Genomic DNA, 26,765 nt, shown 5'->3' with positions numbered 1-26,765 from the left:
GATCAATTTTTCTTATCAAGGCCATGAGCACCTCTCCCATTTGAAAAAATGCAAGAAAACAGGCACATGCCTACGATACTCCTCATTCATTGGGCCATCCTTTCCTTCTCCATTCTTCAGACCTTGTCCTTGTGTCACTACTCACCTTGCAAGTGTAGACTCTGTTATCATACTGGTGAGAATATCTGCATCGACTTTTGGATTCATGAGGGACTCCTTCCTTTGCATGGTTCATGCTCTTCTTACAGCCACACCTGATTATACAAAAGCAAACCATGAGCTGATACTGTCAGATACAGGCAGACTGCACCAAGAGCTCATTTATGTTACTTCTTTCATCTGTATAGACATTGTAACCCCAAACCATTTTCACAACTGTATGTACAGCAACGACATCATTTATCATTAAAAGGCAGGCTCTTTGGAAGGAGCTATAGCAACTGTTTCCCAGTACAAAGCAGCACTACACAACAGCTCAGCACAGGAAATGATCGCTGTAGCCAATTTAAATTTCACAGAGAATTTTAGGAAGGACTAACCAAGTTTGGAAATCAATCCAGACAGAGTTAACGCTGCAGCCTTTGCAAGGAGCTGCTAGAAATTCTCTAATGAGCATAAAAGAGCACAAACACAGCAGTATATTACATTTGAGAGAAAATGTTTCCAGAAGCATTATCAGCCATAACATCACACTGCTGTACTACCTCACAGACTCAGAACACTGACTGCCAAAAAAATCATCATAGGAAATTTCAGGGGATTTCTTTAAACATTCCTTTCTTCCTGCCTTGTGTGCATTGGGGAAAAAATATAGACCGAACAGGTTTGTAGCCATACATAGAAATAGAGTAGGCAAAGAACATGCATCCAGCTGGGATGCAGCAATAACAGCTGCCCAATTCACATAGGAGTTGAATCTCAAGCTAATTCTGCCTTTAAGTACTAGCTGGTGATGGGTGATATCAGGTGTCAAGATGTCACAGCAACTTCACATTCTATGTCTGCAGATCAGGTCAGGACTATCTTCTAGTAGGATGAGGGTGCATGTCTCATCTACTTACCCACAGCTGAGGCACACAGAGGAGCACGTGAAATACTCGTCTGGAAAGAAAGAGCTGTGAGCCATCTGGTCATCGGGGATCTCCCCACTGAACCGGTCACTTAGAGCCTGTCAAACAGGAAAGAATGAACTAGTAAGGGACTGAGAGCAATGCGGACATTTTATGAAAGCTTTTGCAAGCGAAAGCATGGGTTTCTCTGCTGGAAGGAGAGGCAAAGAGAGAGTACACAGCTAACAAATAATGTCTTACTAACCTGGAAATCACGACAAGGATTAGAAACCAAGCAAGACAATCTTGCACTTGTATGGAAGTGACCTGAATGCTTGTAAGATAATTACTCTTTTCCTCTCCTCCTGCACCTGCTTTGAATTTTATAGTAGAAATAGGTGATAGAAGATCACATCCACCTCTGTGCAAACAACCCGTGCCCGAAATAGCAGAGTGCTTGCTAAAAGAGCTTGTGCATTCTGGAAGCCTCCAGAAGGAAACTCAGTCATTTCTCACACTACATGAGGACACATTCTGTGCCCCTTGGCTCAAGGTGCTGACCTGAGATTTCCTCCAGCTCCTTGAACAATTGCTTTCCTCTGGTGAACTACAAGACTGAGACAAAGGGATTCCTTCCCTTTCCTGGGAGCATCTGTTCTCAGACTGCCAATCCTTAGCCTTGGCACACTTAACTTTTTCAGTTCTTTTGGGTGTTAAAAAAAAAAAAAAAAAAAAAAGTAAGCACTGGAACAAAGCAGATAGTTAGGGTTTTTCTTGATGGATATATCTCTGAAGGCATAAGGTCTAACTGAAACTCTCCCTACAGCTGAGGTCACTATAGCAGCTGCCTGCCTTCCTCTTCCTCCCTCTCCCCTCCCAGGGAGTGTTGGAGAGGAGCATCTCTGCTGTCCAGCAAGGGTTGACCGCACACACACACACAGACATGCGTGTATCTCTCACCACAGCTTCTCTCAGATAAGATCTCTACACAGACATCTGTTTTCACAGAATTTCAAGGAAATGAGCTTTAAGATCTTTCAAGTGTGGCTGATACTGACCAATGGACTCAAGAGTTAGAGGACGTGAACACAGATCTCTAGCAAGCCTCGTGTCCTCAGGAAGTGAAGCAAAAGAAGTTAATTTGTAGTCAGTAATGATCTGAGTACAGCAACCACTTTACTGGACATGAATTTAAGTATACTAGCAGCTACATCTGAAACTGGAGTACTTGATTATTACAGTAAAGTCCTAGAAAGGAAACTGGAATTAACCACTCCAGCTCTTGTCCCCTTGCTGCCTGTCTGCTCCCTAATGCAAGGAACTGTGTACATGCCACCCTGATAGTTCCCTCTCTATTTCAGCTACCCCAAATACAGAACATCCGGAACTATCTGTTCCAACAGCTGTGACTAACATCAGAAAAAACTGCTAACACTACCTTCTTCTGCAAATATGCCCTTTCTGCCCACCCCTCCCTGATGACAGTTGTTCTCTTCGGGCCAGTGAAAATATGATGCTAATCAGGTAGTGGTAGCAATGTGCAGAAACCTGTAGGACAGACTGCAAATTTGAAGACCCAAAAATCCCTCTGACATCCTAGCAAGGTGAACCTTCTAAAAAAATCACCAGCTGCTCTCTTCAAGTCTTTTTCATCAGCCTTCTGATCTGATGCGGCACCCCTCAAATGGTACGTCATTTGGCTTGATCTCATCTTGCTTCCTAGCTACCAGCACAACTCCTTCCTCCTTTTTGCCTCCTAGCCCTGGGGTTACACTACACTCAGTGCTAGGTTTTGCCAACCATTAACTCCTTCCAAGTCTCCTGCATTCCCTTCCCTTGTGCTGAGGCCATCTTTAGGAATTTCACCAATAACTCCTCCTGGGCCTCCTCTTTGTAAATCACTGTCCCTAAGTGCCTGTCACAACACCAGTTATTTTTTTTCTTCCCCAGTCAGTTTCTTCCCAGCTCAGTTTTTTGATTTTTGCTCTGTTTTGCTCTTCAACATCTTAACCTTTTGGGGACTTTGCAAAGGTGTGTGTTTGTTTTAAAGTAAAAAAAACCTACCCAGCCTACCTGACTGTTATGCAAAAATCATCATCTTCATGGAAGACTTGCTTTATCTCCAGACATCTGCAAGTCTCTGTCACTGGTTTACCTGCTCTACCTTTATTAGCTGCAACTGACAGTTACTAGCACAGTGATGCAAATAAAGATTGTGACGAACTCTTCGCCACTTACTTTTAGTGCTTTGTAGATAACCCCAGGCTGCCTAGGTGACCGAGTGGTATTGTTCTCCAGCTGCTGCTCCACAGCTCGCCTAAGTCCAGAGAAATCTGTTGGAGGATTGTAGGTCCTTGTTCCCTTGTAGTGGATTGAGCTGAAAGCCTCAGGAAAACAGCTTAGCTTCCGAAATCGATCCTGAATGAGCTTCTCAGGAACCTCAGAAGGATGATCTATATGTAAGAGTATCAGCAAGTATATAAACAATGATTGTTTAAAATAATAATTGCACAGTGCTTTCATATGCAACACAGTACTAGTTCTCCTAATTAAGCCTTCTAATACATCTGGAACGCAGTTACCATTACGTTTTACAAGAAGGAAAAGAAACCAAGTGTTTCCAAAAGCAGTCCCTGTTTTTTGATACACAGCTTCAGATTCTAAGACCAAGTTCCACAGGTAAAACCAGAAACATCTAGGTTTGGAAACACAGATACCGAGAATAAGAAGCAATTTATGACATAATACAAGGAAACTCCATGTCAGCACACTTGTTGGCTCTTCTCACCAGACCATATCCCGGTACAGCTAATCCTAGCACCTGGGAAGGAGAGGACGTGAACCTCACATCGGCTGCTTATTCTCCATGCCAACCCTGTAGCAAGGAAGACCGAGCCTCTATCAACCTTTTGTATATGGTGAAGCACTTCAGAACTCCTTGCATCAGGTCAGACTCCATAGAGCCAACCACACTGTTCTGCCTGCTTCCAAGTACCAGCTGTGCATTTCAGAATAAGACAGACCCCTTCTTCCCTGCCCTAAAACTACATGAACACACTTATTGCAATTATCCATCGAGTCAGATGGTTACAGCTTGCTGCAAATCCACGTGCTAAGAGGTTTCTTTCGTATTCCTACCATGATCGTAAAAATGTAATTTTTTTACTACACTGGCTTCGCACACAGGTGCAACTATCATTATGGGTCACTAAATCCAAAGTGCTGAAACAGCAGATTTCAACAACTACATGAAACTCTGCATTGCTATTCAGCAAATTGGTACGTAAGAAATGGAACTTCCTTGGCAGATAAGTTAAAAGTAATTAAGAAGTCACTCTAATAATAACCAGAAAGAATGCCAAGTTTTTCTACTAGCTCAAGATCTCACTGGTGAGAAAAGCCAAAATGAGAATGTGGGCCAGCAGGGAGCTGCTGTGGTATTGCACAGCAGAAGACTTCCAGATGTTCACAGGCAGCAGCTACTGCAGGCCAGTTCATTAGGGCTCTGGCTCATCAAAGCATCAGAAACAGACAGAAAGAAGAAAGGTTTCATCATGTCTTTTGAAACACGGAAAAAATGGGACCAGGAGAAGAAATTTAGATCCCTACATAGTCAAAACTAAAACATGCCGTGACTTCCACAGAACAGTGCCTTTCACTCAGACATACAAATAAAATACACAATTTAAATATGCATAATGCAGTATGACACGAGCCAAGTTAAAAGTACTGATGAAGAACACTGATGCGAATAACAGTATGCCAGGTCTGCTGCTTTGGCCGTATCAGGCACTTGCACAGAGAAAAGTGATGTCAAACCATCAGCTCTGTGCCAGCACAACCACAGAACGATGTTGGCCCACAGAATTTAAAAAGGTAGAGTGAGGGTACTGAAGTACAGAAGTTCATCAGTGTCATTATTCTTGCCCATCCTAGTTTCTACATAGAGTTTTATTTTAGCTTTTTTGCAACAGGATACTCCATATCCCTGCCAAAATCCCAGGGTGTCTCAGTTTTCACCTTCGTCTGCCATATCACCCATACTCATATGATCTTGCACGATGACCCCTCCTACGGCTGGCAGAACTCCTACCATGACTAGTCTGTGCCGATGTCCAGCTGGCTAAGAGGATTATTCTAGCGGATCTGGGGCAGTCAGATCACCATCAGGGAGTGCTCTGCTATTTCCACAGCCTGGCTCCCTGGCTGGAACAAGTGAGAGCAAAACCCAAACCACATCTTTTACATGGTAGTAAAGAACACTGAATATTCAATGCAACCTGATAATTTATAGATAGCGTTTAGCACATTGTAATTCAGTTTCTTACTGCCTACTCACCAGAGCCCAGTAGCTTGGTGTACACAGTCTCGTGAAAGATGATGACACCTGGACCCAAAGTTGACAGAGGAACATCTAGGCCACAGCGGGCTGTGGTAGCTTTTAGCTCCTTGGTAAAATGTTTTAAATAAGCCTCCGAGGCATCACCAAGAAATTTGAAGAGATCATTGTGGAGCCTGTCAGCACGAGTACGGTAGATGACCAGGTCAGAGATGGCTAGGACCTTCAGCAGCAGCCGTGTTCTCTGGCTCAGGTTGACAGTGGCCCCCAGGAGGCCCTCTGTATCAATTACCACCACTTTGCGGACAGGGTCATACGCTGCCCAGACTCCAACTGTGCAAGACTCTTGGGCTGGAGACGTCTTGAAGACTTCCCGGCCATAGAAGAAAGTGTGGTTAAGGGTGTGAGACTTGCCATCCCCTGTGTTCCCAAAGATGGACACTACCTTTAGATGCTGGTCAGGACTGCAGTCCAGATTCTTAATAAAGTCTTCTTCATTCCTTACCTTCCAAAAAAAAAAAAAAAAAAAAGGAGAAAAATATTTAACTATGCAATTGGAGTAGACAACACTGAAACATACAGCTGGTTTCAGGATTCATAATGTCAACAAGAACGATTACTTTCTGTTCAGATTTCATCAAAAGTTTCTGAAGCACTGAGAAGTCCAAAGCAAAATAGCAGAAAGCAGTTTAACACATACACATCAATGGGATTTAGGTTGTTCCATCACACAGCTGTTTTGGAAGAGAGGCTTCACTGTGATTACCTGTCTAGTGCAACCTCTTGTGTCTCACCCCATTCCCCGAGGCAATCCTTTCAGAGAAGGGAGCACTACCCTACTTCCAAGTCTGCTTGGAGCTACTTGGAGCAGGGCAGACACCCTCAGCAGCATGGGTCTCCTGGCAAACATCCAGATTCAGGTGCAAAACAGGGGCCTGCTTTTGTCACCTTAACTTGCCTCATCCACAGAGGCTGAGCACCCATTTAGGGAGAAAAACCTCCTTCACACGGCTGTGCTGCATCTATCCACAGCTAGGGGCTCTCAGACACAGCCTGTGCTGCTCCCACTGCTCCCCAGCTGATAGACCCTTCAGCTGGAAGGAGGGGCAGAGAATAAGGAAGCAAAATTGTGCACTGGAGTCAAGTGGTCGAAGCAGGTCAAACTTGTTTTTACAGAAGTGTCACAACTACCTCAGTGATACATTTCATAATTTACTGTATGGTGCTTTTATTAAAAAAAAAAACAAACAAAACAAAACACACACACACACACAACCAAAGGAGAGGAGACAGCCTTCAGCCCGTAACTTCTCTTTGGCTTGATGTAGATTCAGTGACAAGCATCATGCTATTTAGGTTAGAGAATAGGGCATTTTCTGTTCAGACACTAGAGCAACAGGGAACAGATAAACAAACAATGAAACAGGTTAGGGCTCTGTACAAAAGCCTGCCTTGTTTTTGTTACAGAATATGGCCTTGGCTTTCAAAGGTTTCATGCTTCTGGCTATGGTTGTTTATCATTTGCTTTTTATTCTTCTAACAGGTTTTATCCATGTGTTACGTGACAGGGAAGAATATGACATAGGTGCTTTTTGAGAAGGATTAAATTCACCTCCTCTGTCACAATTCTCTCCTCAGAGAATCCCTGACAGCTTAAAGGAGCAGGGCTTCCAACCCCTCTTGCCCGCCTCTCAACTTCTGGAAGCTCCTTGGCTACTTCCCCCACTCAAGTACAGTCCAAAGGTCTCACGATACACGATCTGCAGAGGCCATGAGGTAATAAATGGTTTCTTTGAACAAGTTTATTCTTAGATCAGCAAATTAGTTTAAGGTTCACCCAGCCCCATTTGCTCTGGTAAAAGTCTATCAGCATCATCTAGACTTTGAAGGAAAAGAAAAAACAACCAGTGTGCCAAAAAATAAAAAATAGCCAGTGTGCCAGACTGTGGTTGGGAACAGCATGCAGAAAGAAAAACTGTGGACTGTGGGGCTGCAGTAGCTTCTCACGGACTCAAAGCACTCAAGGCAGCCTCACAGTGTGGAAGAAAACAGGATATAGAGAAATCAAAGTGTTCTCAACAGAATCTTTTCTGGTGTCTGTGGGAGACCATCAAGATACACTCAAGTTATAGGTGCACAAAAACGGGTCTGCTTTTTTGGTAGCTGGGATTATTAGCTTGTCATCAGGAAGGTAATTTAGATGACAAATGCAGTTTCTCTTAGTATCTCTGGAGATGTCTCTGTGGATGAAAGAAAGTTCTTGGTTCAGGGGATAGCTCCTAAACACAGTCACAGATTTGATAGTATAATAATGTTATGTGTATGTAAGCAAAAAGGAACATGATAATTTCCTCTCCAGGTTGTTTTGTTTTTAACTCTCACTCTCCCAAACTTCTTGCCATAAAAGTGGCAGACCCTCTTTTTGCCAGTCAGTGATTATGCACTCCCTGTACAGCACAAGGAAATATCAGTCTTCAAAAAACAGCTTCTTAAGTATTGGCAGGACAACTAATAACTAAGGTCTTTTAGGCAGCACTGGTTATTATTCTGGTATCAGTTTGGGAGAGTTTGTGGAAGGGCCTGTATCAGTAATGTCAGGAGACACAAAGGACAATCAGGACCACAGGGATGAGGGTAGGTCTGCAATGCATTCTCACTACTAAGAAACAGGAGTCAACTCACAGAAACTCTGCTGCAGCTGAAATTATCTCAAGCTGAGCTAATGCAAATGTCCACATCACCAGCCTTCTTTCACATTCAATGTACTTTAACAACTTGTGATACCAGGGCAACTTATTGTGGGAAGAAGAGATGGATTGCTGAGCCAGACAGAAGAAAAATCGGTTCCAGATCAATAATGCAGATCACTCCAGGAAAAAAGTTACGCTGAATATCAAATCAGACAAAGTACTGAGCTGTTACCCCCTTCTAAGTCTCTAGGCTCTTTCAGACTTCCTCACGGTACAGAATTTAGGAGTGATTCGGACAAGTCACCCAAGAACACAAGAGTGCACCAAAGTCCAGCTGATCCAATGCCACATCTCTGAGGACTCTGTGATGGGCGAGAAGGAACTTAGACATGAAAAGAGTAAATGTTTCCTAGCATGCTTTACCAGCTCTCAGTAGTCAGATGCCAAAGGACTTCCTGAGCAGTGGCTGCAACCAGTAGCTCCTGTCTTGTAGAGAACCAGTAGACCTATCCTCTAGGAGGTTGTCTAACCCATTTGTGAACCTAGTCATAGTGTTAGATTCTGCAACATCCTGTTACAATAAATTCCATGTGGGAGTAGGGAGGAAACAAAACCAAAAAAATCAATACAGCCAAAAAAAAACCCTTCCTTTTGTTGAATATGCTTGTATGTCATTGGGTGTTCCTTACTCTTGTGCATTTGCCTTCTTTAACCACTGCTGAGCACAGGAATGATATATATCAGTATCAGTATATCAGTAGTCAAATTTACTTCCCTTGAGCAAGTTCCTTTAAGACATTTAAAGTCAGAGTGGGTGTAATAACTGTGGAAGTACTAATCCTCATTGGGCTCAAGTCCCACTTCTCCATTTTGCTTCTCATCTCTAAAGAAACTGGCATGGTACAACCTTCTGCTGGATGAGCAAAGGACTCGTGTTTCCATAGTTGTGTCCACTCCCATGTCACCCAAGAGTTCCATGTCTGACACGAACAGCAGAGCGTAAACATGAAACCTTCCTTAAATTGCACAGCAATGTCAATTAAGAATGAAAACTTTGTATGTCTAACCTAAGACAAGAGACGTACCTCTCCAGCCCCTTCCCTATTTTGCCATTTCTAGTATCTGAGACTCATTTACACTTCTGTTATAGCTCGTAGAAGAAGAGCTATTTCTTCTAGAAATACTAGTTTTTACTCCATCATAGGTTAAAATCCTGTTTAGCCACCTTTTATAGTTTTAACTACATTTCTGTTAGCAACTGTCATCCAGCCCCACAACTCCACTCTATTTGAGCTGAACTGAAGGTGAATGTCTTCAGCAGGAAAAACAGAGAACTTTAGCTGTCAAGTCCTCTCTATGGAAAACACAAAAACACACACCACGCTGCCATGGAACACATTTAGATCTGAAGCCTCCTTGCCACCCATACTTGTAAATCTATTATACTTCACATAAGTTTCCTAGATCTGAGCCATAATAAAATTGTAACTGTTTAGGAGGAGACAAGAAGCAAGAATTGCTAAAATGACATTCCTGCTTATGAATTTCTTGGAAACAGTGTTATTAAAACAATAACACATTAAAAGCCTAGGAACAAAATCCATAAAATAGAACAGAGTTTCCAATGACCTGTAATTACACAGCTTTAAATCTGCCCCCAGGCAAAACAAACACATTAAGAGAATCAGACATTTTTACCACACTTTTCTCCTTTTAAAACTCTTTATGAACCCTTTAAGGCTTGCTAGTGCTTACGGAAGCAGTACAAAAAGTCAGAGCTGTACCACGACAACACAATAGCTCAAAACAAAAGTCAAGAGTGCTCGGCATAGTATTCACCAGAATGCTTTCTTTTGCTAGTCTTACACTGTCATTTTGACTTACATTGGTACTTCTGTTGTTGCGTTTTGAAATCTTACTCCTTGCTTGACCTGGTTTTAACAGAGTATTTTTAATAACTAAACCACATTTTCTTCAATCAAGAGAGATACCATCATACAAATAATTAAATTTATGAGTCATTAGACTTGTCTTGACAACTATCATGTGACAATATTTTCCGATACACAGCCACTAAATCAACAAAGAGGATATAAATTTAACACACTTGTCAATGAATGGAAAAATAATCTACAAGATTTGTAACAGCACATCCAAATATATACCAGCATAAAATTGCAAACAGCTGAAACAAATCAGTCTTCAAGCACAAGTGGTCAAAACAATCAAGTGGGGGAAAAAAAATACTATTTCCCTTAAAGCATTACTTCACACTGGCAATGCAAGTAATTCTGTTCACAGTTAAGAAAAATTTAAAAAAGATAAAGCTAATGCCTGAAATCAGAGGGAGAAACAGCAAAGCAAGCTAAAACAAGATCTGCAACCTTTTAAGCAGCCCTGAACTTTTAAAACACAAAACTGAGACAATTTTAGGCAATTGCTCTTAAGGACAGAGTATCATATCAATCATTAAACCTGGAAACAGGACAGATCTGTCAGAGCTGCTCACCTCAACACAGACCAGTTCTTTATGACACAGCTTCTAAATTTTGGCAGTTGTGCTTTAACTCTAAAAATCTGAGCTCCTATCCAGAGGTAGATTCACACAAAAGTCTCATGAGTGCACGCCTGAAGTCCTAGGTCCTTCCATTAGGTCATTACATCAGAATTTCAGTGTACTTTGAAAACAATCAGGACAGAAACCTATGAAGCGGATTTCTTCCTTTAACTACAGCCTATAAAACAAATCTGAGAAGAATAACCTGCACCACAGCACAGTGCTGCCAACAAAATTCACATCTCTGCAGAGCTCCTCACAGTCACTCCCAGAAAGACAGTGCGTGAATGCAAAGAAGTGCACCCCAGCCACTCAACTGAAACAGGCTATTAAAAAAAGCAGCTGGAAACTCCCTGCTTTTGTCCCAGGAGAAACTTTTGTTGACATTCCCAAATGCTTCTTGCTACCAATTGAGAAAAAGGATTGGATAGCTGCCTGTGAGGAGGAGAAACTCTCTGCTATGAAACCCATGGCATCAGTAGAGCAGTGAGAGAGGCCCTAGACTATCATAATTCTGCTAAATATATAATTCTGTTTAATTCTGCTAATATATATAATCCTGTTTCTGCTAAAATCATAGACTAATTCAGGCTGGAAAGGACCTCAGAAGGCCATTACTCCCTCCCAGCTTTTAGAGGCCTCCAGACAAGAGAAGATTTTGATGATAAGCAGGTGCTCAAGAAGAATCAAGGCTGACCGACTCATAAATCCAAGCAGCTCTGGTTTCCTACCTTAGTTTGTCTCCTATACCTTTTCTTCTGCACTACTTCCCATGGAAAATCTCATTTATACCATTAATTGAGTCTTCCACATATAACTTAAAATGCATAATCCAATTACATAGACATAATTGACAGAGAAATCAGTGCCTCTAAAACATTATTTTCATCAAACTTTTAGGAAATTTAACAGCAGAGTAGAAAAGATTCTAATAACCTGAGTAAAAAGCTTCTCTCTTGTCCACTCCACACAACCACCAAGATTCAGCAGTAAGCTGAGCTGTCATGCCCACACTTGCTAACCAGTAAGCGTGCCAGCTGGTGCATGATAGCACGCATACCGCTTCTTACCCAAAAGACAGAAAATGTGGTATAAGCACTGGATAATGGGAGACAGACAGCTCAAATTAGACTCCATTAATTCTACTTCTCAAGAAGTTACTTCTTTACTATGTAAACATTTTATGGTAGCTTGGGAGCGTTTTCCCAAAAGGGCTGTGTCAATGAATTAGTTTATAAAACTGTGTATGTCATACCAGCAGTTACAACCTAGCATTCAGGAATAAGTTATTCATCTTTGACCCAGCAAGCACTTAAATATATTTATCATTATTGTCCTTGGTAATCTCCTAGACTTCAGCCAAGCTGACAGTGGACATCAGCATTTTCAGGTTCGGAGCCCTACAGAGCCTCAAGCCCAAACTGAGTGACCTGACACTGGATGCAGGAAGGGCAATATGAAGGAGGGGACAGACACACTCTGAGGATTTAAGGTTAGATTCCAACACTCCTCCTCAGCTTCAGCTACTCTTGATCTTATTCCCCATACTGGGTACAGGTCTGGCTCAACCAGAAGAAAGCATTTGTATTAGGGGTATTTTCTAAGCTGGAGTTTTTTGTACCTATTTGCCTTCACCACAGTACCACCTAAGGGTTCTGTTGAGAATTGTTTTATCAGCCTCTGTATACTCCCTTGAAAATAGTGTCCCTGAACTGACTATCTTTTTCAGATCAAAGTTATCCTATTCCTTCCCACAGCCCTGGCAAAGGAATTCAGGGACTGTATTTTCATGGGTTTGCACAGAGCTTAACAGAATGAGTCTCAGCAGGACCTACAGGTCCCTGCCATGAAGGGTAGAGGCTGCCCATGTCGATCTATTACAGGGCTCTTTCCTGAAAGAGACGAAGAGATAAGAGTTAAATCCGGTTTAACAGCCCTACTCAAAGAGAGAGACCCTATTTCAAAGGTTTTAAGACAGTGGTAGGAAAAAACATAAGGGCATGGGAGGAGGTAATCCCATTTGATTGGATTCCCCCCTACCCCAAGAGGCAATATTGACTGAAATATTGCTCTTATCTGAGAAGTTACCCTTGCAGATGACCACTGAGTTATATGAAACTGCTGAAAGCAGAAGGAAGACTAGATAGCCCACTAACCTGTTTGCTATCTGAAAAACTACCTTTGCAAGAACTCAAAACTAATAAAAACTTCAAGGTAAATGCAACTGCTGCAGAAATAACACTAATTTAAGAGTTTCACCTAACTCTTAAAAAGAGAACAGTAAACAATGAAGCAGAAATCATTATCCTGAATCCTAAGTACCTTTCAAGTTCACCATGAATGTTACTTTGGCCACAGAGCTACCAACTACCACCCCAATGTCCCAGGTTGTAACAGCAGAGACCACACCCAGGTGAAGAGACATGCCCAGAAGACAGCAAGTCAGAGAGCAAGTTCATGCTGTAACTATTAGTTTCCCTCAGTACTACCGGTAACTAGATTACCTGTGAGGACACTACTTTATACCACTGTCCTTGTTAAGGGGGGCATTTACAAAATTTACTCATATTACAAGTCCACTCTCTCTAGAAAATAGTTACTCTGGTTATTTTCCCAATTTCAGGGTGTTTTGACAGGCAGGCCAAAGGACTGTGAAACTTAAGCCTTCATGCAATCCTACAAGGCACTAACAACGCAGGTAAAAAAGGAAAACGTATACTGCACCAACATCTGCCTCCCCACTACCCTGCAGAAATGAGACAGTGGAGGAGAGGGAAAGGACAGAAGGGCTGGAGGGCAGGAGGCTGCCAGTTCCCTCTTCTTTCTTGTATGCACCACAAAGCACACACACCCTGCTCCTGCTGGCAGCACCCAGGAGCACAAAAGGATTCACTGGACAATGCAAGATGGGGTACAGCAGAAGCAGCACGAAAACGCCCCCTTTCACCCACCAACCCTATTTAGTTCAGGAAGTTCATTTAAGTTCAGAAACACCTTGAATGAAACAGTGGGTAACTCCAGGGTGGCTTGCTACCAGCTTCTCTCACCTGTGACACACTCTCCTTTGCTTCCACACCTGCACTCATTTCAGCGTATGGACAAAAGAGACAGGAAGCAAGCAAGAGATTTGACTTTAATTACAGCCCAGGAGAACTGCATCATGAAGAAGGTGCAAGGGCAGTTCCAGGGAAAAGCAATATTTGTAAGTGGCTATGTTCTAATTAGCTAGGAGTCAGCATGAGATCATTAAAGGAGCTGTGCATTCGTTGAATGGATGGCTTCTCTGACACCTTCTAAAAACACTCTTCAGAATTCTGGTATATACCCAGGCAAAGAAAGAACACTCCTAAGTAGCAATCACTAAGTAGTTTTTCTACTACTTTATTCCAAGGACAGAAACATGGTGCACTTTAGTGTAGGAGAGGGATCTGCAAAACTGATAACAGACTGGGGCAGGAAGAATACTGAAAAATAGAAAAGTAGTAAGAGAAAATTTCATAGAATGTAGGACAGCAAACTCCCAAAAATACTTTGGCAAGAAAACCTCTCTGGTGTACAAAAAGGAGGAAAATTCCTCAATAGTACAGCAACAGTGATAAGGGACAGAAATTACATATCCTGATCTGAGAGATCACACTGATCTAAAAAACTTGGATGATTCTACATTCCTTCTTCCTCCTTTACATACATGGCAAATATACCAATTGTGACTCTTCCCTTTACAGGATATGGACCAAAATTCCAGAAACTTACATCTGACTGTGGTACCCTAAAGCTCAAAAAAAAAAAAAATAGCAACAAAACAACAACAAAAATAAAAACAAACACCTACACATTCCCCCAACAGCAGATCAAGCAAGAGTGTCACAGGAACTAGTACTATTTGATAGACAAATGCTTTTCTACTACAGAGGCAAGCAATAAAACTTAAGAGATTTTGATCTCTTGGGAGAGAAAACATATGTTAACTTCCATTGACTGAAAAAGAATACTTGACTAGAAAAAGCATTCCAGTGACTCTCCATTCTTTCATCCCTAGACCGGCTAGGCTCAAATCAGTAGGTAATGAGCAAAAATCCCAGAACTTTCATCAGGTTTACAGTGGGAGTGAGAAAAACAAAGCAGCTAGCATCCCTAAAGAGTTATCACATTGTATGTTAACTTTTTAACAAGGGTGGACAAAGGAGGGCATGTGGACTGTTAGAGGCTGGTTATTTAATGACTGTATAAAACGGTATGCATTTAAATAAGGGCTGCAGGTCATTCTGCGTCATCTAAACTGACTGCAAAGCATTATATAGATCCTGCTCAGTATTTACTGAGTGAAAGAGCTTAATCCTTTAGGTGTCTATCCCTGCTAGCAAGAATAAAAAGAACTCAAGGAATGGGGCTGGATTTAGGAAACGGAGATATCTATTGGCAAAACAAAAAGACCCTGCTAACTGAAGAAAGGGAGCTCAGGGGAGACCCAGTAATAAATGTACGCTCCTTTCTCCCACATAAAATTATACAGCTGAGCATTATTATTTTTGTGACTAGCTAGAGGAAAAACATTCTTTTCCTCTTGTCTCCTTTGCAAGACAGGATAGAAAGTCAGTACCTTTTATTTTTCTTTGCAAAAATTAGGTAATTTCTTGTGACAGAGCTAGTTTCTGACCAAAGATCAGTGAACTCTTCAAGGCAGACTAATAACAATCAAGCATGTCCCCTATCCCCTGGGGTCAGTGAAAGACTTTCTCTACATCTATAAAGTGTATGTGCCGAGTCCTTAATTAGGGCTTTGGACAAAATGTTATCGTAGAAGCCACCAGTGACACTACAGCCAAGTTCTGATCCTGTGGCAAGAACCCTCAACATCTGTTCCCCAAGATAAAAATATCAAATTGTTGTTATGCGTTGTTAAGCATTTTTTCTCCCCTGCCTCAGTAGCAATAGTTAATAGAGTTCACTGTAGAATTGATAAATAACTCTCTGCTTTATGCTAAGGAACTCTATTGCAAAGGTATATTGTATAAAGACAAAGCAAAAATGGATACTGTTCCAGAAACTGCATAAACATAAGTACAAGAGATACACACAAGTGGAAAAGTTCGAGAAACAGTAAGACAGTATCAGGACTCAAAACAATTATCCTAACTGGAGTCATATTTTTATTGTTGTGTTTTGCTGTATTTTTCTTAATAGAGCCACAAGTACAGGGGAGTTTTAAAAAAGATCAATGAATTGATTCTGTAAGTTCTTAAGGGCAGTGCCTCCTGTGTGCAAGGGGCAGCACTAGTGACAGCATAATGATGGTTGTTTGAAAATTCAGCAAGTTAGCGATACGAAAGGAAAGCTGACATCTCGACAGAGCAGATCCGGAGAATCAGTTGGAAAATTGACACACAAAGAAAGAAGGCACGCAGTTTGAGTCTAACACCACAAAGAGGAGATGTGGAAGATGCAGCAAGAGCAGTGACAAGGTTGAAGCAACTGACTGAGGAAGTACTCCCCACAGTATCATTCGGAGTAGAGATGAGCAAGGAAGACAGACTATGTCAGAGCCAATTAACAAACAGATGCTGCAGTTATCAAGAACAATTTGATTGAAGTCTCAACTTTAGATATGCGATAGATAAGGCCAAAGGTTTAATACTGTGGAAAGAGAAACTACACAATACAGCCTGAGAGAGAGGACTTAGGATGGAGTCTAAACTGCAGGTGATACTGATTTGTAAAACATGAACAAGATTTGTTTTCGGATAGAAGTCGTCAATAAAGTCTTATGAGGGGCAATAAGTCCTGAAAGAAGGAAAGGAAAATTTGTGGTGTAGGTCAAGATGGCTGGGGACTAACTCACAGGAATCACTAAGCATACACTGTGTGTTGTGCAAGACAACTGGGGTTGGACTCCATGAGGAACAACCCCTCTCTCTGCTTCTTCCACAGACTTGCAGTGCAAACTTGGATTTAACCTTTAATGGTATTTTCTTAACACAAGATGACCAACCTCTTTTTGAGGTGCTCGGATACAGTGCTGTTACAATGACCATCACAGAGAAGTTTGCATTTCACAGGTACGAACTTAAGCTACCATTAGTTCTCTACAGACAAGTGCAGTGGTTTAAAATGGGACCTTTCCTAACTAAGTGGATTTTAAACAAGCACAAGAAGTCCTCAACTTTCTGAGCTTATGGTTATGTCTGCAAAGTGCAAAAAGCTCCAAACAAGCTTTGAGCAGGCCAGCACATCTGTGCAACATGGCACAAAGACAATTATGCAGATCTCAGAATTATCATAGCTGTGTCAGTGCAGTGCTGAGACCAAGCTGAGAATCTCCACTTCTCAGCTAAACTAATTTGCACAGGCACAGCTCCTTATGGATTAATCTGCATTGCTGCTGGATCTGCAACAAGCTCAGTCATTGCTTACGTGCTATAACGGTCCTTCAGTTTCAGAGTTACCACCTCCAAGAAGCCAACAGGAACAATGAAATGGAATACAGCCACCTGAGCTTAACTACTCCAAGTTACAAAGGAAACTAAAAAAATTAAATCTCTTTGCCTTGTGTTCCCATCTCATTGAACCACTTTCAAGTCAGAGGTTTGTAAACATGTATACATCAGCGAGTATCTCTATCCATCGTGTCTGCTCAGCAGCATAACTAGTTCTGCCTAATTTTGTAGGACTAGCATTCAACATTGACATGGCAGAATCTACCACTGATAGCAAATCAGCTGCATCCTCTCTTATTTTTTAACTAATGCAACAATCTTAAAGTTCCAAAGGTCAGAAAACAGACAGTTAAAGATAGGTAGACTCCATAATTCTGATAAATTCTTCATCTGTCTGCTCAAGCTTAAAAAGCCACACACCCTCAAACCCTGCACCTCCACATTTCAAGTTGCTGCTCTTTTGCCATTTTGGGACAAAAAGTTGGTTTACATAAAAAGCATTCTAAGGATTTCTCCCCAGGTAATCAGCAATAATCTTGCTAAAGACAAGCACAAAGGAAAATACTGAGGATCACTTTCTTATAGCTAAATTGACTGTTCAGTATTCTCAAGAGCAAGTGATGCTACAGAGTATACCTTCAGAGCTAGCTAGTCATCTGACAGCCCTCTCTAAATAAAGGTCCTCATGCTCACTAGCAGACACATCACTATAATAGCAAGCACTCTTGAAGTTCCAGTTGCCAGAAAATACTTTATTTGAAAACTCTCAAACTGCTTTGACACTGGGCTGCGAGATATCACGCAAGTATTCAGCTATGAGGAAGAGAAGATCACTCCAGATGGAAGAGCTCTGATTCAACATCTTGACAGCAAAGCAAGATAGTTTTTGGAGAGCTTTTTCAACCCTGTTCTAATCAAATGCTATGATCTGATAAAGGACCATTGTTGTCCCAATAAGGAAGTTGGCTTTATTGCCCATGACATTTTAACAGCAATGCATTTGCTTGCAAGAGGCAGTGAAGAGTCTGCCTTGGTAAGGTTTATGGATTCACGAGTATAAAGGTAACTTAAACTGGTACAACCACACACAGCCACAGCCTGTGAGCAGCTTTCCACAACAGTCCTGTTCTAAGGCATTTCAGAGCAGAGCTTGCGGCTAGATGAAGGTTATTGAAAAGTCTGCACCTTAAAGCCGTATTTGTATTTGCCATGCATTACAAGGAAATGTGTGTGCACTTAGGGGAGGCACACAAACTTAGGACTGCTACTACACCTGAAACTCAATCACTCAGTTTACAGTCACTGGTGTCCTTCATAGTGTGTTTCCTATGTCAGTACCTTGTAAGGACTGTCATCCTTTCCTCTCTTTCCCCTCCAAAAGCCACAAGAATTTGTCAGTCAGTACACCTGAAGTGACAAAAATGTGACCCAGGTACCCTGCATCTGTGCTACACTATGGTATAATTACAGTGTGCATATATATACACACTCTTCTATGGTATAGAATAGATACGAAATACTTAAGTCACATTTCCTTGCAATGCATGGCAGACACATTGACTGCTACTGTGATGGATACAAATTAACTAATGTACCAACAATCAGAACATTACTACAGTTCTTTTTACTGCTGGTATCATGAATATGTTAAATTAGAGCCACCAGATACTGAGTCTTCAGGTGACTACACATTTTCTTTCAGTGTCTACCGAACAAGGTTTAACACTAAGGATGCAAACTGGAAGCCAGAAGATGAAGCTGAATTTGTAGTTGTGTAACTAACCTGCTCTGTTTCACACGCTGCTGGTTTTACATTTGTAAAGTATTTTTACATTGTAAGGTGCTTACGCTCACCAAATGTATGGGCCAACAGAAGAGTCCATTAACTGCATATATTGAATGCTAGACTCTCTAAAATAATGCCTCCCAAGAGGCTGTTCCTAGTCAGGTAGCGTTTCCATCATTATTAACAGCAGGCCTACCCCAAGTTGATGGCTAATTTCCCCCCCTCTTTCAGCAACAGGCTACCATGGAATAACACTTGTGACGAGCAATACAGCTTCATCATGATTTCTGTAGGACTTGGATGGCACACTTTGGACCCGTATTTCTACTTTATCCTATTCCTAAAAAATCAGATGGATTTACTGATCCTAAAGGAGGGTAGCAGGGGGCTGTAGTCTTGCACTAGCACTGCTTGGTAGCATGCCTGCTCCTAGTCATACGGTAGGAGATTGGCTGCCAGCACTCCCATTTGCAGGATATCTACTGCAATACTCTCAGTTCAGTTTTGCTCAGGAACGATCAGCATCCTGCACAGAGAGCTCTTATCTTAGTTGTGTGTGTCTCTGTACAGAGTCAATTCTTTCACCAGCTTCGCTTATCAAACCTCTTAAAGGAGGCTCTCGCCACACATAAGGTTTTAATGAACCTGACCTTTTGAAGAACTCGTGAGGCCACTCCAAGGCGCTGTGTCTTTTTGGCAAGATACTCACCTAGTGCCACTTAACTGGCTGTCCTCATTTAGTTACCGTTGCTGCCAGTTATACTTCAAGTATTAATCATGCATCACAGCAACCTGTCAGACTAACATAGAAACTAAAAGATCTTGCCTGTTCAAACAAACCACGGTAATTCTTACCTGAATCTCCTCAGTTTCATCCACCAAGAGGAAACTCACAACTTTCTCTGTCATCTTCCTTCTCCTGGTCTCCTCATCCATCTCCTCCTCTTCCTGCTCTTGGGCTTTGCCAGCATGGTACACAGTCACGGGGTGCTTCCTCCTGTTCCCTCCAGCATGTGTTCTCTTCTGACACTCCACACAGAGATTGATTTTGCACACCTGGCACCTCACTGCTGCTATCTGCCTCGAGCCCGTCATGCTGGCGTGCATTATGTTCCCATTGGCACCTTTGCAGGAGTCACAGTATGGGACATGGCCAGGTCTTATTCGGGTCCGTTCATGGTTCCGTAACCTTTCCGGCTGATGCAGCTCTTCTTCACAACGCTGGCACTGTAGGCTCCTGCACTCGTCGCATTCAAAGATTGCTTCATCTGTCCCACTGCAAACATAGCTTTCCTGGCACAGGAGTGTTGTGTTCTGTCCTTTCTCTGCAGTTTGTGTGTGGGCGCTCATCTTCAGATTTCTTTAAAGCAATGTTTTTCCCTCCTGTTTCTCTTTTGAACAATGGTATGTGTAAAAGCCAGTTGCAAATTTAGTATTTTCACAGGGGAACGAAACTCAACAGGAATGTTGTCTGTACTTAGTTTTAAATAATAGATGTTTCTGTAAGATTCATACAGCGACCTGCCTCCCAGGAAGAGTCTTGTTAAGCACAAAGGAAGTTTTCTTTCTCCAAAATAAACTTAAACGATGTGGCCGGTTTCATGGACTGTTATACCCAAATGCTGGTATACATTCTTTCTCTGCTTAGCTGTATAATGTATTTTCAGTGATGATAAGGGGAAGAAAAAAAAAAAAAAAAAAAAAGTCTAGTGTACTTCAGCTTATAGGGCAAGTATTTCCCTGACGCAGAGATCGGAGGGAGGCAGCTGGTGACACAGAGGCAAAAAAGGCGTTAGAAATGCACAAGTGCATACACATGTACAGACACAGAGAGAGGACTGTGTCAATACTAGAAAATTCTCTGCTTTCACTCCCCAGCTAAGCTCCTCCTTCAGAGTTCACAGTATTTATTTGCTGGGAATTTCCTGATGTGCTCCGCCAGATAAACAAAAATCCGTTCTCTTTGTGCACTCCTTCTAGTAACGCAGGCTGAGGACGCTCGCTGCCGCGGCCAGGCTGGCAGACGACGGATTTGCCCCCCTCACCCCCAGCCCCAAATAACCCCAGCAGGCCCCCGAACCCCCCGCCCGCTCAGGGCGGGCTGAGCACGAAGCCGCTTTTGTCTCGACCTGCTGCCGCCCGGGGCCCCGGCCCTGCCCCCCCGCCCCGACCCCCGGCGCACCCCGCTCTCCCCGGCTGATTTCGGAGACCTGGCGGGGAGGGCGGCAGGAGCGGCCCGGCCCGGCCCGGTCGCGGTGCCCCGCGGCGGACGGCACTTGCGGCTCGGCCGCTCCGGGGCCGGGCGGCCCTTACGTAACGCCGGTACCGACCGGCGCCTCGCACCTACCTGGGGCTGCGCCGCCTCGTCCTAAGCGGCGGCCGGGGAGGAAGGGAGCGGGACAGCCCTCGGCGTCCTCCCGCCGAGCGGCGGCAGCGGGCGCGGAGCTTCGGCGGGGAGGGGGGGGGCCGGGAACAAAGGCGACGCCGCGAGCCGGGCTATTGTTTACAAGCCGGCGGCCACCTTTCTTCCCCTTCCTCCCGCCGGCACCCGGTGACTAAGGAGTCGCGTCCCGGCCGTAGCTTCTTCCTCCTCCCTCCCGCCCCCTCCGCGCCCAGGGTGGTGGTGTTGGGGACGGGGGGGGGGGGGGGGTGTCCCGGTTCTCCTCCCGCAGGGGCCGCGGCGGCGGCCCGAACATGCAGGCGAGGCGCCCGGGAGGGCAGGGCAGGACCCGCACCCCCCCACCCCCCTCCGCCCGCTCCCCTCGTTGTCAGCCGGGATCAGCTGATCGCGGGGAACTTGAGGGTTATTTTCTCACCGCGGAGACGGGAAGGCGGAGGGCGGAATGGCGCTGGCACGCCGGGAGCTGTAGTCCGGCGCTGCCTCACGGAGAGCCGCCGGCTCCTCCCTGGCGCCTGCCGGGAGGTGTAGTTCCCGGGGCGGCGAGGCCCGGCCTGTGGCTCCCGGGGCGGAGCAGGAAGGTTTCCCGGGGTGGCGGGGCTGAGGGCGCTGCCGCCCCGGCGGCCATGCCGTGAGGCGGCGCTCCCGCCCCTCAGGGCGGCTGGGGGGGGGGGGGGGGGGGGGGGAAGGCTTGGGGCTCCTGCCCCTTCCGCCCCCTTCTCCTCAGCTTTTTCTTTTCCCTGCAGCTTTATTTTTGTCTCCCCGCCCGGCGGGCGGAGCTGCGGGAGCGTAAATAGCCGCCAGCAGGTGTTTGGGGGATGAAATTCGGAGCGAAGCTCTCTCCTTCCACCCCCTGGAGAGCGACCAAGTGGCCGCTCCCAGGCCCGGCAAGCGATCGGGTCGTGGTGCTCACCCAGGCAGAGCCCAGCTCGCCTGCGCCCCGCGGGCGCTTAAACCAAGTTTCGACAAGGAGCGCTACCGGCCGCTGTCATTATTGTCCTTTCTTTTTTTTCTTGACGGTAGCTACAGCCGGTGGGTGAACTGGTGCCGTTTGTTTAGCTGAAAGAGGCTGCAGATCCGAAATAGAGCCACACACCCGCTGAAAAACGGCAGGTCCGTGGTCAGAAACTGGCGCTGCGGCAGCGGGTGGTGGATGCAGAAGGCGATGGTCAGAGAAGCCCCGCGGTGAGGATGTACCCTCGGCCGGGAACGGCTGCAGTGAGCTTCTGGCTTGTGGTGCTGGCTGGAAAGGGCAGGGTGCTACAAGAAAAGGGCAAGTTATTTTCCGTTGGCTGTACATGTTTCCCAAAGTCTGTGATTTAGGTAACGTGAGAAAATATTTTTGTTGTGTAGCCAGTGCACAAGCAATTTCTCTTCTAAAGTAACCAGAGTTTTGGGCTGGATGCTTGGATCTAATGCTAATGGACACCTCACTGGAGGAAAGAGATGTGCTCTTTCACTTCAGTGGACTTTACATGTTGATAACTATAGACAGGCAGCTCTAACATGCCCTGTTGTCTGGTCCCCTGGTTTGGTTGTATACAAATAATTTTGAGAGGGAGCCAAATTACATAACTGGATATCCATGCAGACAGTGATTGTGAGTTCACCTTTTGTAAGGTGAAATATCATTTCACAAAACTGAGTCAGCAGGACCAATTACCACAAAAATGAGGCATGGGGGAAGTTCCTAACACTAGGAGTGAGCAAGGCCCTGACAGAATTCAAGTGTATTGCTGAAGGATTTTTGTTCTACTATCTATGTGCAGATTCTACTATATATATTTGTGGAACTAGGTATATACATAGTTTATCTATTTCTCTTCTACGCAGTTTAGTGATAATGAATGAGTGAAGACTGGAACAGTAACTGTCTTCCCTGTTCTCTTTTGTAATGTATTTTCACTCAGTATTTTGCAGAAAAAAAAGTAATCAAAAATAGTCAGTAAACTGACATCCATAGGAACAAACGTTTGCTGAACCAAATGCCTTCAGAGTGAAAAAAACTCTGGATAGCGTATATATTTAAAACATATGAGGTAGAAACTTTTAATTCTCATAATGCTATTCACAGGGAATCAAGGAATAAATCAATGAGAGTTTGGCATCTAAGCTATCTTCCTCTAAGTGGGTCTATTTAGACTGGTAATGTGCTAGAGAGAGCAATTAAAGGATATGAGGAAGAGAAGACAAAACCCAGTTATTCATTCCATGGTGTCAAAAAAAGTACGCTTGAAGGCTACTTTTATTTAAAATACTACAAAAATATACAAAGTTGCCCTGGGCATTACTTTCTGCATAAAGCCTAAACTTCCATCCCCCACTGTTTCCTACTTAGAAAAAATTGCAGCACTGTTCCTCCTGGAATGAGAAGTGTAGATTTAATTTATCTTTTAAATGCCCTCCTTATAACTGTAAATTTGGCTTTGTTGTATGTCAAAAATAAATTCCAGCTGCTCCTTGAAAACCAGTTTTATTGATTTCTGTGTAACATAGCACATACCGAAGAGAGAGGAAACTGCACGGGATAGAGCAGCTAGGCAGTAAGGATCCAGGATCCCAGTGATTAGTCACAGTTTTATAAAGACCATACTCCTCTGCTGTAGTGGATCCTTTTTACCCAGTCATTCTGGAGCTGTGGACTAGAACTCTGTTTCACCCATAAAACACTTAAAATGTTGCATAGACTAGAAACAATTTAACTTCTGTTCCCTGTGATGCTGCCTAGCATGTCTGGAACCATCTCTCACTCTTGAAATGCAAAACAATATGCAAACATAAAAAGCACCTCTTTTAATTTTGGCTTTTAATATTAAAGCCATCTACTGCACTCTTCTTGATTGGCTTGAGCATGAAACTCAGGACTCCGCAGTGTGGAACTGAATAAAATGAACTGTGATCAGTATCTGGAAAGTGGGATCTCAGTTTCACAACTGGAGGGTGAAAAATAACATGGATAGGTTTAGTTGTAGGTAATTCTAAAATTCAATAGCAGAAAGAGTAGAGATGTGGAAGTAGATATTTTTACTGGATGCTTCTGATCCTATTTTTCCTTGTTTAGGAAGGATACTGGAGGCTGATGTTCATGATTTGTACAAGGAGAGTAAATGCAAAATGGTCTGTTTCTCTGGCTAAACAAAATAGATGGTCTAAAAATAGTCTAAATTAGGAAAGCCTTTGCAATGTTTCCAGTAAATAAAATCTTGTTATAGCAGTACAAGTGAGTTTGGATTTCACGTTTCTTTTTAAAGCAGGTAACAGTTTCTATCTGAGACAACAGCATAGAAACAGGAAACTCAGAAGATGCTTTTTATGCCCTTTCTCTTTTCCTTGGTTTTCCTGCAAGCTGCAAAATGAGTACCATTTTTACCTACCTAGGTATGTTTATAAATTATTTTAAATATTAACAGTAGTCAGTATTGCAGTTACTAAACCTGTATTAGTTGAAGGGGGATATGCAGGCTGCATGGAATGAGTTGTGATTAATAGAAAGTGAAAATGCTGTTTCTGATGGGGGAAGGAATTGCATTCAATCTTGAGGTATTTCCTAAACCTGGTACTGCTAAAATATTTACCCTTGCACATCATCTTGTAAAGCAAGGTGATGAACAGGACATTAGTTCCAGCTCAGTTGTTGACTGTTCAGTCAGATAGATTTACTCTGCTTTGTTCTGAAGAAGTCAACAGTGTCTACTTTGAATGCTTTCCTTGCCATTACAGGTGGAGGGGATTGTGTCATTAGACTCCTGTCTTGAGCACTTTTCCTTAAACTGTATATAAACAGTGGAAAATGTAATATAGAGATAGTAATTTTTTTTTTTTTCCCCTAGCTGATCCAAAATGTTTTAAACAACTTTGTGCGCATATACTCATGTTATGGTCTACCTCAGTATTGTCTGTAAACCCCCTTCCTTCCATTCACAGTCACTTCCTCTTTCCATTTCCAATTGCTTGCCATCCTTGTGGGAACTACAGCAACTACGGTCTCGCATGTAACATTGGGGGGAACTGTATACTTCAAATTGTCTTTTAATGTAGTCTAAATGCTGAAAGTAGGTCAGGGAAACTACCAGCTGCAGACCAGGGAGAGGCCCAACTGCTTTGTAGAAAAGTGACATCTTTTTGCTGAGCATATGGCTGCCTAAGACACTGGTGCTTGCTATTTCTGCTCTATAAATCCTTTTTTTTTATTTATTTTTTTAAGCAGAGATACAGCCTTCCATGAAAGCCAACTGTATCCTGGGCTGCACCAAAAGCAGAGTGGTCAGCAAGTCGAGGGAGGGGATTCTCCTCCTCTGCTCTGCTCTGGTGAGACACCCCTGTTATAGGTAGATTAAGGCCAATCACATCCAAATATGGATTAATGAATCTTTATTAAGGTAAGAGAGCAAATGCAGTGCTGGGGTGGCCGAGGAGTCGCTGCTCCGTCCAGGCTCACCAAATTGTTTAAGTTTCAAACCCCCTTTTATCCACCCAGCTGCCATTTCAACACCTTCAGCAGCCTCCTGGCTTATTCTACAATCTTATCTTCTTTCTTCAGTCCTGTGGTCATGTACACCTTGTCCTTCAAGTCTGGGCCAATTTGCAGCTCCTTTGTCTTTTATGGCTCAGTGGTTTCAGTTCCTCTCTTATCTCAAGGACAAGGGATACCAGAGATGGCCCATTCTGTTCTTTCTCAATCCATTGCAAAGGAGTTACCATCCTTTGATATGGACCATCTGGTGAGCATCCCAAGAGGGGGGGCTGTTAGGTTGGTGTTTCCTCAGATCAATTCCCCCCTTTTCCCAGTAGTAAAGTCTTTTACTTTTCTTAAAATTTGGATCATTGTACTAATAATAGCTTTAGCCTAAGAAGTAATTGTTTAATTACTTTTAGCAAAAGCAAAAATCTTCTATTACTTATCACACCCCCCACCCCCCACCCACCCAGAGTGCTGAGTCCAGCTCCGGGGTCCTCAGCACAGGAAAGATGTGGACTTATTGGAGCAGGTCCAGAAGAGGCCCCAGCAGTGATCGGGGGGCTGGAGCACCTCTCCTGTGAGGACAGGCTGAGAGAGCTGGGAGTGTTCAGCCTGGAGAAGGGAAGGCTTCGGGGAGACCTGATTGCAGCCTTTCAATACTTAAAGGGAGCTTGTAAGAAAGATAGGGACAGACTTTTTAGTAGGGCCTGTAGCAACAGGATGAACATCAATGGTTTAAAACTGAAAGAGAGTAGATTTAGATTAGATACCAGGAAGAAATTCTTCCCTGCGAGGGTGGTGAGGCGCTGGCCCAGGGTGCCCAGAGCAGCTGTGGCTGCCCCCTCCCTGGAAGGGTTCAAGGCCAGGTTGGACGGGGCTGGGAGCACCCTGGGCTGGGGGAAGGTGTCCCTGCCCGGGGCAGGGGGGTTGGAACCAGATGATCTTTAAGGTCCCTTCCAACCCAAACTGCTCTTATGATTCTTTATCTTCACATATACTCACTAAGACTGCATTTTGTTTTAGATTTCTAGGCCCTTAAAATTTGCTGAACAC

The 26,765-nt window shown here is 43.6% G+C and overlaps 1 protein-coding gene across 4 annotated transcripts in view; it reads right to left on the bottom strand.

Annotated features, from left to right (window-relative positions):
• The window catches only part of ZFYVE1 (zinc finger FYVE-type containing 1), a 28,010-nt gene extending 6,071 nt beyond the window's left edge, over nucleotides 1–21,939 (bottom strand). The window contains exons 1-6 of one of the 4 annotated variants that reach the window (XM_032984671.2): nucleotides 21,672–21,939; nucleotides 19,711–20,621; nucleotides 5,389–5,893; nucleotides 3,288–3,502; nucleotides 1,062–1,168; nucleotides 146–254 (exon numbers count right to left, since the gene is read on the bottom strand). In XM_032984671.2, coding sequence (XP_032840562.1) covers nucleotides 146–254; nucleotides 1,062–1,168; nucleotides 3,288–3,502; nucleotides 5,389–5,893; nucleotides 19,711–20,205 — 1,431 coding nt within the window. In that variant the 5' untranslated portion in view covers nucleotides 20,206–20,621; nucleotides 21,672–21,939. The other 3 variants (XM_032984672.2, XM_042791269.1, XM_042791271.1) reach the window with 3 other exon arrangements.
• Nucleotides 21,940–26,765: the final 4,826 nt, after the last annotated feature.

Source organism: Tyto alba, unplaced genomic scaffold (genome assembly GCF_018691265.1).
Source record: "Tyto alba isolate M040663 unplaced genomic scaffold, T.alba_DEE_v4.0 Super-Scaffold_18, whole genome shotgun sequence".
Lineage (NCBI taxonomy): Eukaryota > Metazoa > Chordata > Aves > Strigiformes > Tytonidae > Tyto > Tyto alba.
This window is presented reverse-complemented; position numbering and strand designations above follow the sequence as displayed.